General features: G+C 42.0%; 1 protein-coding gene across 1 annotated transcript; it reads right to left on the bottom strand.

Moving 5' to 3' along the window:
* Positions 1–5,818: 5,818 nt before the first annotated feature.
* On the bottom strand, positions 5,819–16,329 carry BRS3 (bombesin receptor subtype 3). Its single transcript, XM_009643252.1, has 3 exons — positions 15,899–16,329; positions 6,813–7,164; positions 5,819–6,226 (listed from the first exon to the last, which is right to left on the bottom strand). Exons 1-3 carry the CDS (start codon positions 16,327–16,329, stop codon positions 5,819–5,821), a joined length of 1,191 nt encoding a protein of 396 aa, XP_009641547.1.
* Between the last annotated feature and the right edge of the window lie 359 nt (positions 16,330–16,688).

The raw sequence follows: 16,688 nt of genomic DNA, 5'->3' as shown, positions 1-16,688 counted from the left end.
GCCTCCTCTCTGCTCCAGACCAGCCTCGCGCCTTCCCATTAGGTTGCAGCTCTGTTTCACCAGGGCCTTGACACGAGGGAGGCCAGCCCTGAGGCCCTGGGCCTGCAGGCCCTTCTGGGCCTGCTGCGGGTGGGGAGCTGTGCTGAGACGGTTGAAGGTTTACTTGCGTGATAAAATACAAGCCTGCTAAGCGGCATGAAGCACTGAAAGGACTTCCTTCTGCAATACTTTTCCCTACTGCCCCTTGGGCAACGCTGAACAGTCAAGTTGATGCTGTCAGTGCAGCCAGCTGGCCGTCATCTGCCACTGAGGCTGAAAGTCTGTTTCCATATCCTACTGGAGGCAAAGACAAAATCAGAAAGAGGTGGATGACACTAAAATGGCATGCTAAATGTTAAAAAATTACATTGCTTCTTGTTCCTCCCTTGGCACGGGTTGCTGGTGCCAATGGTTTGACCAGATCAGCCTCCTGGGGAGACAGCCGCTGCTCGGGTCTTCCCGGGTGGCACAAGCATCTGCTTTCCACAGAAGATGTGACCCGCGGAGGGCATCCAGCGATGGCTGTTGCATTCCTTCCCAAAAGGGTTGCTACCTTGGTACAGTGCAAGGGATGAGGCTCATCTTCAAAATTTTGAATTGGTTTGCATTAATGAAGCCTGCAATTAGTGTACTAATGTGTACTACACTGATACACTCTTATCTGTGGATACTTAAGTATTTTAAATAACTGTCTTACTCGAGTCAGTTCTTTTAAAAGACCTTCATTCAGTGCCATCTAGTGGTTTTCACAGTGTAAAACAGGTAGCGTTACATCAAAAATTTCATTGCTGAAGTATGTATTTAAAAGTATTTATTTGTATTTAGATGATGAAGAAGGACACTGTTTAGGTTTTGTTTTGCAGAATTTAGCCTAGAGCTATAAACCCCAGCTATTAAAAACAGCGCACGTGTAAATGAAAATTTAGCTGAGCAGCCCCACTGAAGCTGGCCATGGCTGGTTGCCAGCGGCAAAGCAATCTTTCCACTCAGAAATGAAAACGATATCCAGTACAGAAGTTTTCTGGAAATGAGTATTCCAGGAATAAGTATATCCTTACTGTCATACAGAGTGGAATGATAATAAAATCAAAGACACAATCCTGAGCTTGTGAAGCTCTGTAAGGAGAGACCAACATCAGCTAACTGGCTGGTCGACGGGCCGTCAGATGAAATTGCCGAGGATATAAATATAGACTTCGAGTAACCTTTGGCTGTTACACAAAGTACATCCAGCCTAGTTAATGACATCTTTCATGCTGCAAGAATTTTCTCTTGGCAGGGCTATTACGATAGTTGTCCAAAGATTGTTTTGTGATAGCTTATAAACTGACAGCTTAAGAGACATTTGTATTAGCTCCCAAATAGCTATTGGATTTTGGTGAGGAGCATGAGAGGCTTAACATAAACTGTGCTTACTTACAAAAATTGGAATCAGATATATGTTTGGAAGTAAGATAATCATAGCCTTAAACATTGTAAGAGCAACATGATTTAAGTCTTAAACTGCTTATTTGATTTTGGCAGAGTTTTCATAACCTGAGCAAACGCAGCAAAGCCTGTATCCACGCAGTACAGATTGCCCTAGCGTGCAGATCTGCCTACAGCAAGTCACTGGGGCACTCTCCTGGGGAGTGGGAGATCCAAATGCAATCTCAATCCGATGGGAGTGAGAGCATGCTCGTGTGCAGCAGGGTTAGTGCATGGTAAATCTGGTCAGCACTCTTTAACGTAGCTATGAGGATAAACTACCTCAAATTCCCTCACACCACAGATAACAGCATGTGTGACGGCAGCTACTGCGGCACAGCTTCTTACCTTCTGCTCTCTTCCTCTTCGGTAAAGGCAGCACAGCTCAGGGAGCTCATTCGGCTGGAAACTTGTCGTTTTTGGGGGTCAAGACGGCTTTCCTCTCAGTAACATCCTTGAAATGATATAAGTCATGGCTGCACAAGCACTGCTGCTGCAGGCTGCGTGTTCTGGGGCCGGTGTGAAGAGCTCGAGTGTTACACAGCTCAGATCAGTCTAAGCTGTCCAGAAACAGCGTTTTAAGTCCTGACAAAATCTCTCAAAGTAAATATTAAAAGGAGGCATTAGCATGATGCTTTTGTATCTGTGTCTGACTTGTCTGTGTGATAAAAGGCAGTCTTGGTTCATCAGAGCTGATTGCTGGTCTAGAGATACCACCTACTAAAAGTAACGAAATCTTGGTTTTCATAAAGTCGTGTTTTGCTTTCTGTTAGAGAGGAACCAGCAATTCACGGGCTAATACTTCATTAGGTAAAGAGTTAACACCCTCATCTTGAGATGCTTTGTTGTGTTAAATCAAGGAGGCAGAAACTAGTGATTAATTACAGAGAGATTACTCCTCTCTGGGCTTTCCAGGGGGCTGGAGCCTGTAGCTGTTACACAGACTAGTGCGAGTGAAGGGAGTCTTCACTGTGCGAAAAATAAGATGACCAGATCCAGATGTGCTAAAAATTCAGTACCCTTTCCTATGCTGACAAAGGAAATTCCACAAAGCAGTTCACCTTCCGCTGAGGGGACCATCTGTGGCAGAGCCCATAACTAAATGCTGATTAGAGCCTGTATTTATTTATTTTTTTTAATTATAAGTACCACTGATTGAAATGTATAAGTGCTGTAGCTCTGTGTAACTTTAGCTGTTAATGTGGACATCTCATTCACAAAACAAACTGTAAAAAAGGTACATCCTAGAAATCGTATTTACTTGCTCAGTAAGACTCCGCATGAACAAGACTTGTGATGGAGTCTTGCCTTTTAGTATTTTGTGCCTTTTTTCTACCTGTTCCTTCACTGTGGATATAAATAGTAAAACCCTAACCATTCATACCAGTTCTTTGCTAAATAACATTTGATATGTAAATAGACATTATTCCCATATGCTCTTATAGAATTACACTTAATATTACCTAGGGGTGAAATAACTGGTTTTTGGAACACTGAGAAATGATTGCAAATGAAACAACCCTTTTCTCCTAAATCTAATTACAGTAATGTGGAGACCTTTTATGGATAATTATATTGGGGGAACGGATGGAATGAATAATAGCAGATTGTTTAGGTAAGAATAAATGTTGACCAATATATCACTCCAGTACAACATGTCATGAAGATTTGAAAGTACAGAATTATAAAAGCATAAAGTACACAGAATAGTTAAGTTGTGCCTTGAAATATTGCCAGTCTTTAACCAAAACGTGTGGCATATAGCAAAACCACCCATTTTGTAACAGGATATATTAGCAATAGATAGACCGTCCAGTTAGAGGACTAGTTACACAAGCAAAAAGTAGCTGCATGCAAAGCAAGGAAAATGGTGAATTAGGAAACTGTGGGTTTTTAAGGGTGGGGTGTAGCCAAGGATTTTGCAGTGGGAGATTCGGTCTCCAACAGAGACAAATTGTGAAGCCCAGAAACGTGTTGGCAGATTCGTCTTCCAAAGGCTTTAATAACTAGAATAAAGAATGATGTAAGGAACTGGAATGTGCATTGATTTTTCTTTTGTTTAGAATTTGCTACAGGAAGATCCAAGAAGATAAAATCAGGCTGATAAGTGTGTAGGCTTATTTACTTATTTCAGTCTCACCCTGCAGCTCCCTTAAGAAAAAAAAAGAAGGGGAAAATATCAGTGCAATATGTTTGTTATATCTGTACATAGCTCGCTACCAGGGAATGTGTTATATTAAGACAAAGAGAGTAAAATAAGGTCTCTGGAGTCTGCTTTGCCATAAGTTGTATTTCTGTGCTGTTATATTGCCGTTTATTTCAGTGGTGCTATCCTGGTGTACAACTGGCACGATAAAAGGGAAAATCCATTTGAAAATTAGTGCTTACAGCCTTGCAGCTTGTAACGTGAAGAGTGTAGTAAAATACAGCCAGGCCTGGTGGGATTAACGTGGACTGTCATTAAGACTGGTTTAAGATGACGACAGAGATTGTATTCCAATGCCCTTGGGATTTATAGGTTGGTCTTATTCTTCTGATTAGGGCAGTCAACAGAGAGAGACTGCAAATAGATTTCCTCATCTTATGATGAACTCAAATAATGGTGCATGGGTGGATGGATTTCCAACCACGTGTTCTTAGGGGCTCTGTGCAGCTGGAAGTGTGTTATATCTTCAAGGGTTAGTCAGCTAAAATTGAAACTTCTGTGACCAATAGCACTATTTTATTTAATTCATATGTTGCAACCTCTTTTTTATACTTTAATGCACAAATTCTTTTTTGAGATAGAAGTCCCTTACTTTAAGCAATAGAAAATTGGGTTTTCTATCACCAGCTCCCATAGAACAAAATTTTGGTTCAGGGTACACAAAATCCATAAAAATAAGTGTCATTCAACATTTTTGTAACGTGGGGTAGGACAACTTGCTTCTTGTATTTCCTGATGGGAAGACAGTCCCTGCCAGCAGTGCCACTGAGCTTTGTAGGGATGCCCAGGCTGCCCATGATAGGCTGTCACTGACTCGCCTCTGCATGCAGAGCCATAAAATCTGTGGGTTTGAGATTAGAAAGCCTATCTCATGAAGACAGTCCATCCAAATATTAAAAAGGGATACTGCTTGAATAACTTGAAGAATAGAAAATCAGTACAATAGAAAAAAAACCCCAGCTCTCCCAGCATGCTTGAAAATGCGCAGACCGCTTAGGTATGACCACGTACACTACAGCAGGAGTGGGTCTGTGGAGGTAAATGGTTAGTTGGAGCCCCCACGCCGTACGCTTTTGGGGGCTTTACTTCAAACACACTCTAGTCTGGTTTCATGGACTGGATGCACAGTTTCATCTGAGAGAAATCCAGGTTGTGTGCTCAAGACCACCCCGGGAGATAAAGCAAAGTAAGGCAGGAGGGGACGTTTGAGCAGTTCGCTTCAAAACTGCGCTGTAAATCCAAACTAGAACTCTGATACAGATCCACCCCAATTTCTTGATGTTAAATCACTGTAACAATAAAGAACTCTGCACTGTTGAGATGTGTTACCCATAGATGGCAAAGAATTTTACAAGTGTGGCTAAAGATGATTATAGCTTTTTGATGAGCGATGATCACCTGCTGGTTCCCTTGACTTAGGAACTTAGGAGGGCATTAGGAACTGAGGAACTTAGGAACTGAGAAGGGCATCTCTTACGCAGCAGTCAGCTCCTGCCCAGAGTTTCAAAGTCAGTCACTGGCAGAGCAAAGGCTAGTGTGGGTCTGGTACATGACGCTTTCTACTACATTACTACGCTGTACCACAAACCTTAGCTTTCTTTCATTTTAGTGTGCTTTCTGATGCGTTTACCAGTTTTTAACATTTGGGGCAAGAAAAGAAATGAATAAAAAATCTGCCTGGTTGATCGTGTTATGAAGATACATGGGTTTGCTTGCTTGTTGTAGATGCAAGTTCTTGACAGAGGGAGCTCTCAGTCACAAATCGAAGAACAAACAAGTTACCCAGAACAAAACCATCCTCACAGCCAATTCTCACACCAACTGTGCTGACTCCTGTCCTGCCCAGGTCAGCAGTTCCAGCTAGAGATCCATGTTTGTGCTTGGGAACATGAACAATCCCTTTGAGCTTATGCTGGGAAGTTCAGCTGTTGCAGCTTCTTCTCCCACACAGTCTGATTTCTTTATTGTGTATTTAAAAAAAATTAGGAACTCCTGATGAAAACTCTTTTCACAGACAGGGCAAGGCATGGCACCTCTTTCCAGGATCCCGGTAGCAGTGACTTGATTGCAAAGGCTCAGTTTCTGTCCTTCTTCATCCCAGACGGACTAAACGCTTTCCTCTTCTTTTGTGATACTATAATCTGTTAGCAGCGTAACACTGATTTCTGAGCCATGCGTGCTGCCCGTGACTGACAGGGCCCTGGTAGGCGTATTACTGTGGGTAGCACTGGGAGGCTTTGTACGAAATTTTGCCTTGCAGCACGAGACTTGCTTCTTAAAATGTTGCCGGAAACTTTTACTCAGCCAATAAAGAGCAAAAGGATTGACGCAGGAATTGCTGAAGGCCAGGGCACGGGAGAAAATAGTGGCTATCAGATGAAAGGTGGAAGCATCTACAGAAGCGTGGTATGTAAAAGAGCGGTATAGGTAGAGGATGTGGTTAGGCAGCCAGCAAAAGGCAAACAAAGCAACAAGCACCAGCACTGTTTTTGCAACTCTCTTGCGGGATTCAATCTGTAAGAAAATAATGCATATCTGGTATTAATAGCAATTAGTAACACATGTTTATGTAGCTGGTGCTGATTTTCAAAGGGGTCAAAAAGTCTAAATGCATCTGTGACCAAAAAGGCAAAATGAAAAAAAAAAACCCAACCAGAAAACAAGAAACCAACAAAAAAATAAATCTATTTCATAATTCTTTAAACAAAATATTTCCAGTGCAGAGCATATTCCTTTTCCATTATAAATCACGTGTCAATCTCGTCTAGACTAGGATTTAAAAGTGCAATCGTTAATGTGTCAGCTCACGTGGATGAGGTCTCAGTGTTTACAATTCAGTATTGTAACTCCTGAGTCACAGGGTCACAATAAAAGAAACCAAACCCCATCCCTCTTCAGGAAAGCATGCACATTTCCAATTAAGTTAACGAGTCATGAGCACGTGCTTAAGTGCACAGCTGAATTTGGATTGCTAATACGGGCTGAGTTGATGGAGCTTTTTACTCTGTTATCAAGTAAAGGTTTTGCACTCAAGAATTCAGACTTAATCAGCATGACAGATTTTGAAAAACTGGACACTTACTGCTTGATCATAGCTTACCTGCTTACGGGCGTGACCATGTTCTTCTGCTGGCATGTTGGATGTACTTTTATATAAGGTTCTGGCAATAAGAAAATAGTAGACAGAAATGACAGCTAAGGGGACAATATAGAACACTAAGAAGCAAACCAGGGAGTGAGCTTCCTGCAGGACCTTCTCAGATACAGGATAGGGGGCACATGCCTCAAAAGTTACGTTTTTCTCAGGGTTGCTGAAAGAATACAAATCTGAAAAAACAGCCTCTGGGATAGCAAATATCATGGAGATGATCCAAACACAGCCAGCTTTACAGCAGGTCTTCAGGAGCGCATCTGAAGTCTGCAGTTCCAAGGGCTTAACGATGGCTCTGTACCTAAAACCAACCAAGATCATTGTCAGAATAAATACAGAAACGATGCAAGCACCCACAGTGCAAACTGCTTGAGGATAAAGCCATCTCTGTTCTCACTAAACTAAGGGTGGTAGAATCGTCTTGGAAATCAAAACCGATACTAGCTCTTGGTAATTAAGATAGAAATGTAAAAGTTAATTTTAAGCCTGTATTTTAATGAATTGGCTGGCAGGACTTGTCATTAAAGCCTCCCTAAGTAAAGATGACTTCTACTGTTTGGATTAGGACCAGTAAGGGCAATCACCTCCCCTATTTTTATGGCACTGCCTAGAAAGGTAAATGAGGGAATTAGTATGCAAAACTGGTAAAGGTATGAAACAGGGTAACTATTTTATAAATACATGAAACCAAGCATGTACACCCCTCCTTTCTTCCATGTTCTTAAGATCCCGGCTGAGTGCAGGGATCTGACTCAAAGTAATGCTCCAGTATTCATTCATCTTTATAAAACAGGAGCTAACACTGCCGTTACTCATGGCTGTGATTCTGCAGCACGTGGACTGAGTAAAACAAACACCCCCGCAGGGAACAGGAGCTAGACCAGGAGCTAAAGACCCACGAGCAGGGCCTAGGGAGTGGAGAAGTGAACTCTGGAGGAAAGCATTGGCACTAGGCATTCTCAGAGCTGCGATTAAGGGACAGTCCACTAGCATTATCCTGAGCCTAATGCAAGTGTTCCAGAGACGCGATGGTGGCGAAAGGATAGAGCATAGTCTAAATACTTCAGTGCCATCACCAGCTCCAAGAAAGAGCAATAACTCCTTCCTCTCCCTTAGGGTTGAATTGCAAACCTTGAGATCAAAAAAATGAATAGTGCCAGCATGGCCACTGGGCCTGTCCATCCGGCAAGTGGAAGCCCACCAATGGCTAAATGAAGGACGCCCTTATATTTTAATTCCAGTTGGCCCTCAACAACAACTCATAAAACTTCTAATAGATACGGGAGCACAAATTCCAATGCCAACACAACAGGATGCAGAGAAGCTGGGCATGTGACCTGGAGGGTTAAAGTCACCTGAGTAAATGGAGCAAGTGTTATTTGCCAAACCACAAAAGTTAATTTATGGCTGCTGGGCGAGAAGCATGTGTCATCTACTCACTCTGCAGTTAAAGATCACAGTGAAAATATTTGGGGTTTTGAGGTTTTGGGCGGTTGAACCTGGCACCTGCTGGTCGGCAGTGTGTGGTCCTTTGGTTCAAATGTCGACCCTAACCCCGAGAGATATCGGGAGGCTACGGTGCCTGTACTCTGCACAGCCCTTGCGCTCCTTGGTGTAAAAGTTACTGATGGACCACAATACCTGATTTCTGCTGCGACAGGAACTGGAATTTCTGAAGTAATAACAGATTTGGAAAAACGGCACATTATTTTCAGAACCCACTCCCCATATAATTCACCAGTCTGGCCAGTCCGAAAGTCGGATGGGAGATGGCATCTGACAACTGGTTATGGGTGCCTGAATGCCAACACAGCCCTGCTAACGGCTGCAGTACCTAATATTGCAACTTTAGCAGCCACGCTACAAGCAGCTGCACACCCATGGATGGCAGTGCTATATGTCAGACATATGTCCCCTTACAGGAGGAAGATAAAAGAAAATTGCTTTTGCTTGGAAAGATATGCAATACACCTTTAACAGACTTCCGCAGGAGTACAAACACCCACGATTGCTCGTGCTGCGCTTGCTGAACTTTTACAGACAATCGCACTCCCCCAAGATGTGAAACTGTACCGATATAGAGATGATATTCTAATTGGAGGGACCTCGCATGAAAAGGTGGGAGAAGCGGCAGCAGCAGCGTGGTAGGCACTGTCTAAAGCAGAAGTTGAAGTTCCATTTGAAAGACGGCATGGACCAAGTACAGAAGTAAGATTTTTAGGTACTCGGTGGGTTGCAGGCAGTGCAGCAATCCCACGGGACACCCAAGGTAAAATAGAATAACAGCAGATGCCCCCACCTAGGAAAGAATTAGAACAACTTGTGGGTAGTGGCGGGTACTGGAGGAACCATGTGCCTGGGTTCTTTATCGTTGCTCGCCCACTGTACTCACTTTTATGAAAACTGTGGAAATGGACCCCAGAATATGAAGAGGCAGTCAAAACCCTAATACAGGAATTAAAAACATGGGGCCAGCACACCCCTGCAACCCTATTATAGCAGAATGGGTTTTTTCAGAACATGGTACTACCATGGTACAATCTATTCCAGACTGGGCCAAATGGGCCAAAAAGACCTTTAATGTTTAGTTCAACTGCATTTAAAGAGACAGAACAGAGATATTCCGAGTGGGAAAAGGGACTTTTGTCTTTAGTCCAAGCAGTTAAACAAGTTGAGAAAATACACCAGGGGCAACCTGTTCAGACTAGAGGGCCATTTAATTTGCTACAAACAGTCACTTTATTTTGCAGCCCAAAGCCTCTAAACAGGAAAACATATGAAACCATCCTTACAGAATGCCCCCGATGTAAATTAAAACTGCAAACGGACCACCTTGCTAAAACACAACCCCTACACATTAATAAAGGAAAAATCCTCTGGTCAACAGGGCAAATTGATTACGTTGGACCCTTTGAACCCTCCTTGGGATATTGATACATCCTCACGGGAGAAGAAGTCACCTCAGGCCTAATTATGGCAACTAAATGTCAGAAGGCTAATGGTCAGTGTCATTAGAGGATTATCCTCTTGGTCTTCAGGCCTACCAACCCCCGACATCATCCAAAGTGACAATGGCTCACATTTTTCCAGCAAGGAAGTACAAGAATGGGCAAAGCAGGAAGAAATTCAATGGGTATTTCATACCCCCTACTATCCTCAATCAAATGGGGTGGTAGAAAGAGCTAATGGCTTATTAAAAAAGAGCTTTAAGCCGCATGAGGCCCAGTGGGATACTCGATTTTCCAAAGTACTTCATCAATTGAATAATCGGTATGGGCCCACCGGGAGCCCTGTGGGCCGAGCAGTCTTTGCAAAACCTGAGCTTAGCGCTCCACCTACGGGGAAAAGAGAGTATCTGATAGCATTACAGCCAGGACAACCTGTCAGGGTAAATTTACGACAAATTGGAATTGTACCTGTGACTCCAACCAAACCTTGTGGCTCACTGGCCTGGGAAACTACTGATAGCAATGGTATAAAACACAGAGTCAATGCATGGTGGACTTTTCCTTCTTTTTAATGGGGTAGCCTGTTTGGGCTCTCCCCACCAAAACAAGTCTTTATTCTCTCTTACAGCACCCCGCAGGATGGCAGATGGAAATGCTGTGTTCATGTTCATCCAAACCCCAACAGTGCTGCTCCTCCTAACCTGTGGCCAAAGAACCCTAGAATGGCCATGGTCTCAAGCTCATATTGAGTACATCAGGAGTATGGGAACACGCACTAACAGGAGAAAATAAATCTTTCTACCATGGTCATACACAGAACTGAAGTATACTTAGAGAATGAGTGGAGCTGGTATAAAGACGAAGCTTATGGCAAAGTTGCCCTACTTTGGGGAACAGCAGGGGAAGAAATTAAAATAGGATCCTGGATGATCAATGGGTCTACACATGAGAAGGCATATGAGATTTCTGTGTACAACATTACATGAAACCTAGTAACAAAAGATAGAAAACTTTGCACCTCTGAAGGATTGGACTGTTCGTACAATTTTACCTTAGTACAACCTGTTTTCATAATCTGCATCTGGACTCGCAGGGACAAGGGACTCTCATTTCACTTCAAAATAGACATTGCAGAGCCTAGCACAACATCCATCTCTCCTCACTTAACATCTGCCCCAACTGTAAAAGATAGCAAAATTCTATTCTCACAAATTTCCAAAATTGGACCTTACGCTATTAAATACACAGGCCAACAGCGAGTGTTGGTTAATCCATCATGGTCCCTCAAATGAGTGGAACTGCCAATGCAGATCAGCCTCTCAGCAATTAAACCTACTTGCTCACGATTCCTAAGTACGTCCTATGCAGGATGGTTAGCGTGGTTGTGTGGTCGAACCCTCACCTCTCCAAACTTCTGTCAAGAAGACATGTGAACGGTATTTTAGGAACAGGATTAGGAGTATTAAACAGCATGGACGATGAAGTTTGAGCGAAGAAAATAAGCTCAGCAACAAGTAATTTACACAAATTAGAGCATCCTTTGCAATCTTCTGTATCGGCATTGGGAACTACCAATGGCTCCTACCTGATATATTACCCCAATGGGAAAGAATTAATGAAAAGGACCACAAACTAATTGTGAATGCACTAGGTGCAGCAACTGCAGGTACAATCTACTGTGGCAGCAATTGTAAGAGAAGGCGAAGAGGGCACCTTACTCACTGAACTTCGAAAGGTAATCTGGGATAATGCAACTGAATTTGAAAGGGAATTTTAATCCAGGTGGTGCGTAGTTGATTTCACTTCTGACCCCACCAACAGTAAAACCACAGCTTTTGTTTTAACAATACGCAATGCTTCGGCACTCACCATAGACCCAATCATTGCGCTGGGATTGAATCACAACGGAACAGTCCTCTCTCTGTTAGGACGTAGAGTATGGGTCCAACAGAATGGGAACAAATAGCAAACTATTGATGTTGGAGCATGTGTTGTACAGGAACAAGAAGGATTTATTTGTGAAAGTGATACTGTGAAGGCCCCTAACATTTGTCTTGATGCTGAACAAAATGTTTGTCATCTTGAAATACACCCTGATGAATCCCCTGAAACTGTACTGGAATGTTGGAAATGGGTGTGTTTGTATGAGAACCCTTTGTAATTCTATACTTAAAACACCACTGTAGAGACATATAATCACTCAAACATCTGCATTTGTAATTTTACCAAAATTATGGGATGTGATTCAGCTCCTGTCACAACCCACCAATTGCTACAATCTAACTCTACATTGTATCAAGATTTATTGCCTTCCTCTATTGGAATGAGTCTTGCATTCGTAAGAAAGCTATTACAGCACGGTGATCTCCACCAATTGCTGAAACAAGTTTAAGAAAATGGACAAAGAACCCTGATTACTGTTTGTCATGATGCAAAAGGAGTATACCATGTTCTGAAAAGAGTAAAAATGGATGGATAGCATCATTGGTGGGATACCTTATTTGGATGGTCAACAACACCAACAGGAACTTTGAATCAAATGTTTCATCAGGTTGTGATTTTACTAGCTCTAACATTATTGCATTTATTACTTATAATCCTTCTGTATGTAAAGATTTGATATGCAACGAAGCAAATACTCCTTGTTCATAAAGTGAAATCACCCAATAATGTACAAAATGAAATTAATAGTAATATTGTATACTAAAAATGCTTACCGTGGATCTGCAAGCATGCCAATGTAGTATATAAGTAACATTAATTATGACACTTAAACTAGACAGCTTATCAAATAATTGGACATTTACCTCTGATTTACAACATGCCACATATTTATGACATAGAGCAAGAGGTAACCATACTACCACTCTGTGAGTTGACAAAGTGGATTGACTGTAGTCAGTGTGGTGGATGCACTTGACCCCTCACCAAACCAGCACTAGTTTGGTACAGGCTCCAAAGGAGGTAAAGGCCTGAGCTATAGCCAAAAACCCACAAAGGAGCAGAGTGACACAGTAAACATCAATACATACAATTTTGGAACACAGATCATGTGATTAATGCATAAATAACAGGTGGCTTTTCCAGAACTCATTTATCAAAAACCAAAGAAAGTTGTGGGTACAAGGAGTCTCATGCCTACATTTCCATTGCATGTGATTTGACTACTTTATCCCATAAATATGATAGCCTAAGTGAGCCTTCTGTGAGCTCTCCCTGCTAGGCAGCATGGCTGCATGGTAGTGATCTCCCCTTGAGCGTGGACACCTCTCAAGGTTGCTCCTTGAGGCAGAGAGACCTGTTACCAATGGCAGATCATCAGACGAGCCCGATTTGAGCTCCCCCTGAATTGCAGCTAGACTACCGCCAGGTGACTCTCCCCTCAAGCAGGGCTGCCTCTCAGGGTTTGAGATTCCTCACCTGAGACTGGGCAGAGAGATCCCTTACTCCTCAGCGTGAGAGAGATCCCTTATTCCTCAATGTTGAGAAATTCCTTTCCACAACAGATCCTTGGTAAGTGACTAAGAGCTTGTTAAACTTTGTAAGTTTTTCTAACTCAATTTTCCTTTTTATATTTCCTCCATGCAGTAATTCATAAAGTGAACCTTGCCATCAAACTTACTGAACCTTAGTAAACTACTGTCACATTTTGTTAAATTCCATTGAATTTATTGAACTCTGTCAAATTATTTTACCTCAATAAAACATATTGCCGCTTCTCTCTTTTGAGTAAGGTGCATTCCACTCATCCGCAACAAACTGGTGTAGTCGGCAGGATTCTAAATCAGGATCCCCAACAGATACATGAGAAAAAGCTGGGTAAATCTATAGATGTGTGAAAATCTGTGTGGAAACGGGACGTGGAAAAAGGACCAACTGGCATGAATGTGGATGAAGCACAGGAAACAATATACCCTGCTCCCAAAGTATCCGGGACTCTTGAGGATGCAGAAAGAAGAGACCCCTCCAGGGGGGCACAAGACTGGCACGAAAGGAAAGGCAGTGAAAAAGGATCCAGAGGATAAGACAGCTTAGTTGTACCATTTTGCACAACCAGAGGATCTGGTTTTTTTACTCCTCTAGGCAAATTTAAATAGAAAACTGCAAGCTGGACTGCTATTTATCAAATAAATACTATTTTTATTGACTTCAAGCTCTTCTAGCTTGCTGGAACATGGTAGTCTGGCATTGCACACATGATTGATGTTCTGAGCTTTCTCAGTAAGTTTACCATATAGTTGCCCTGTGAAAATGTAGGATGGAGTATTTACATAACAGCTACCATGTAGAATTAAATACAGAAGCAGGTGTCTAAACCGTAGAATAGTTGGGGTTGGAAGGGACCTTTAAAGGTCATCTAGTCCATGATGGATTCTGAATTGATTTCATGCAGGACCAAGACCTTGGAGCTATGATAGATCAGTGAAAACACACACAGAATCACAGAATCGTAAGGGTTGGAAGGGACCTTTAAAGGTCATCTAGTCCATGATGGATTCTGAATTGATTTCATGCAGGACCAAGACCTTGGAGCTATGATAGATCAGTGAAAACATCAGCTTAATATTCAGCAGTAGTAAAAGAACCCCACCAAACCCTAAAAAAACCCAACAAAAAAGCAAAATGTTAGGAATTATTAGGAAAACAATGGACAGCAAAAGAGATTATTGTGCAGTTATCTGTATCTCTGGTTCATGCAACTCTCGAACACCGTATGCAGCTCTGCACACCTTAACTCAAAAAAAAGACATACGAAGGATGGAATATAACATGAGTAGCCTGGAGAGATGGATAGGGATCACTGTCTCTTCTGGCACAAGAGCCAGGGCCATCAAATATCAAATGAAGCCACATGCAAAGCAAAAAAAAGGAGTTGTTCATGCAACAGGCAATGAAAGTCATTGCTCAACAAGTTCAAGAAGAGGCTGAACTAGAAGAGAAATCCACTGAGGTTATTAAATAGACAGAAACCCCATCTGCTCAGGCGGACAGTTGAAGGCTTAGGGTGTAAGTGCAGTGTTGGATAGTGGTTTTTATTCTTTCTGTGTGTCTTTTCTTGTCCTCATACTACCCCTGCTGGAGGCTGGTATTGGCCTACATGCCCCTTTGATCTGACCCTGTGTGGCCTTTCCTGTGTTGGCTGATTTTTTTGGAGTACAGTAACAGTAGCATTGCTTTAATTCTGGACACATGAGCTACTTGCGATTGCATACAATCCTCAATTGCTGGCACGCAAGGTGAAGTTCTTTTTCTCTCTTAATACTAAAATTCATTTGGGGGTTTTCTGCCCCTTGACAGGCTCATGCTGATTGAACTGAAATTTCATCTTAGTTTTGTTCATTCAGAAAAGAAGTGCTTGGAAAACTGATTGTTCAGCAGCTCCTGACAGCAGTCAGATGGGAGCACTGATCCCTACTAAAGATGCGGTCACTGTAACCCGAGTTTAATTTCAGGACCTCTGGGCTAACATATCTCTGGAAAAGATATAAGGTCTGTAAGAGAAAATATTCAAATTGTGTCATGATCCCCTAAGCACTTATCAAGCTGAAAATTACGGCAGTATTGCAGTAACCATCAAATCATGAGAGTCATTCATTTCTTCCCCAGTCTGTTCCGTGTTTTCTTTTGGCTTTTTACCCCCCATGTCAATCTTTTACATTCCAGGATTCTAGAGCCTCACTGAGTGCATAGGACAAAGTCAGTCCAATCAGTCATTTTCACAGTTTGCTTTTTCATCTTCCCTGACTACTTTAGTGCACCACTAGATAGCACCAATATACTGTCTTTTACTTGCCTTAAGCAATTTCCCTTTTCTGTGCAATTCAGAAAAAAAATCTGCACTGTACTTCAAGCTAATAAAAGGTCAAAAGACTTAGAGTCTTTCTCACTTCACTCCATTAAAAAGAACTGTTCCAATTATTCTAACACACATTTTATAATGAAATGGGAGAATGGTTGATTTATTTTTTTTTTTGTCTATTACAGCGTGCCATTTAATAATGTGCAAAATGATAATTTCTGCTCTTTTATTAATTTCTAACTTCACACCTGCGGTATCTCCTGGCAAAGCAATCACATCAGACCCACCTGTCAGCACTGAGAACAGTCAGGGTAAACACTGATACTCCAACTGAGGTTAACTGGATAAAAGACAGCAGCTTGCACCCGATTCTTCCGAAGAGCCAGGTATCCACAATGTAACGTGTTGCATCTACAGGCACACAAGTTAATAAAAGCAGTAGGTCTCCAAATGCCAGGCTGGTGATGAAGATGTTTGGAACCGTCTGCATTGATTTAATCTTGAAAAAGACTTTGATGAGTATAGCATTTCCAAGGAGACCCACTGAAATGATCACAGCATATGTAACATAAATTGTGCACAGTATTTCTAATCCTGGAAAGGAGTCTTCGGTCCATTTTTCATTTGTGGTTTCATTATCAGTGATTGATTTCAGCTCTGTACCATTTGTAGATGCACACAACGTCTGATTAGCTGAATGCAAGTATACTTGAGACATTTCTTTAACTATTTCTTCTTCCCAGGCTGGACTTAAATTGATCAAAAAATGGTTTAATATTTAGCTTGCAGCATATCAACAAGGTCAATAGAAAGGTACAGATTTGTCTCAGAAATTAAGATTCCCGTTGCACATTAACTACTTTCATCCCCTTCTGGGTCTCAAAACATGCCTAGGAGAAATGCACACAGATCTTGTTCTGAACTGTGTAGGAGGTGGAGAATTTTTTTATTGGCTTTTCAGCTAGTGGAGCAGAGAGGGAGGAGGAAACAAGAGAAAAGGGGTTTCTTTAAAGATATTAGCTGAAATGATGTTTTTTTTTCTTGGAGGTATCTGGCAAGTAAATATTGTATTGTTTT

The sequence above is a fragment of the Egretta garzetta genome, unplaced genomic scaffold (genome assembly GCF_000687185.1).
Source record: "Egretta garzetta isolate BGI_Z169 unplaced genomic scaffold, ASM68718v1 scaffold220, whole genome shotgun sequence".
In the NCBI taxonomy this organism is placed as follows: Eukaryota; Metazoa; Chordata; class Aves; order Pelecaniformes; family Ardeidae; genus Egretta; species Egretta garzetta.
This window is presented reverse-complemented; position numbering and strand designations above follow the sequence as displayed.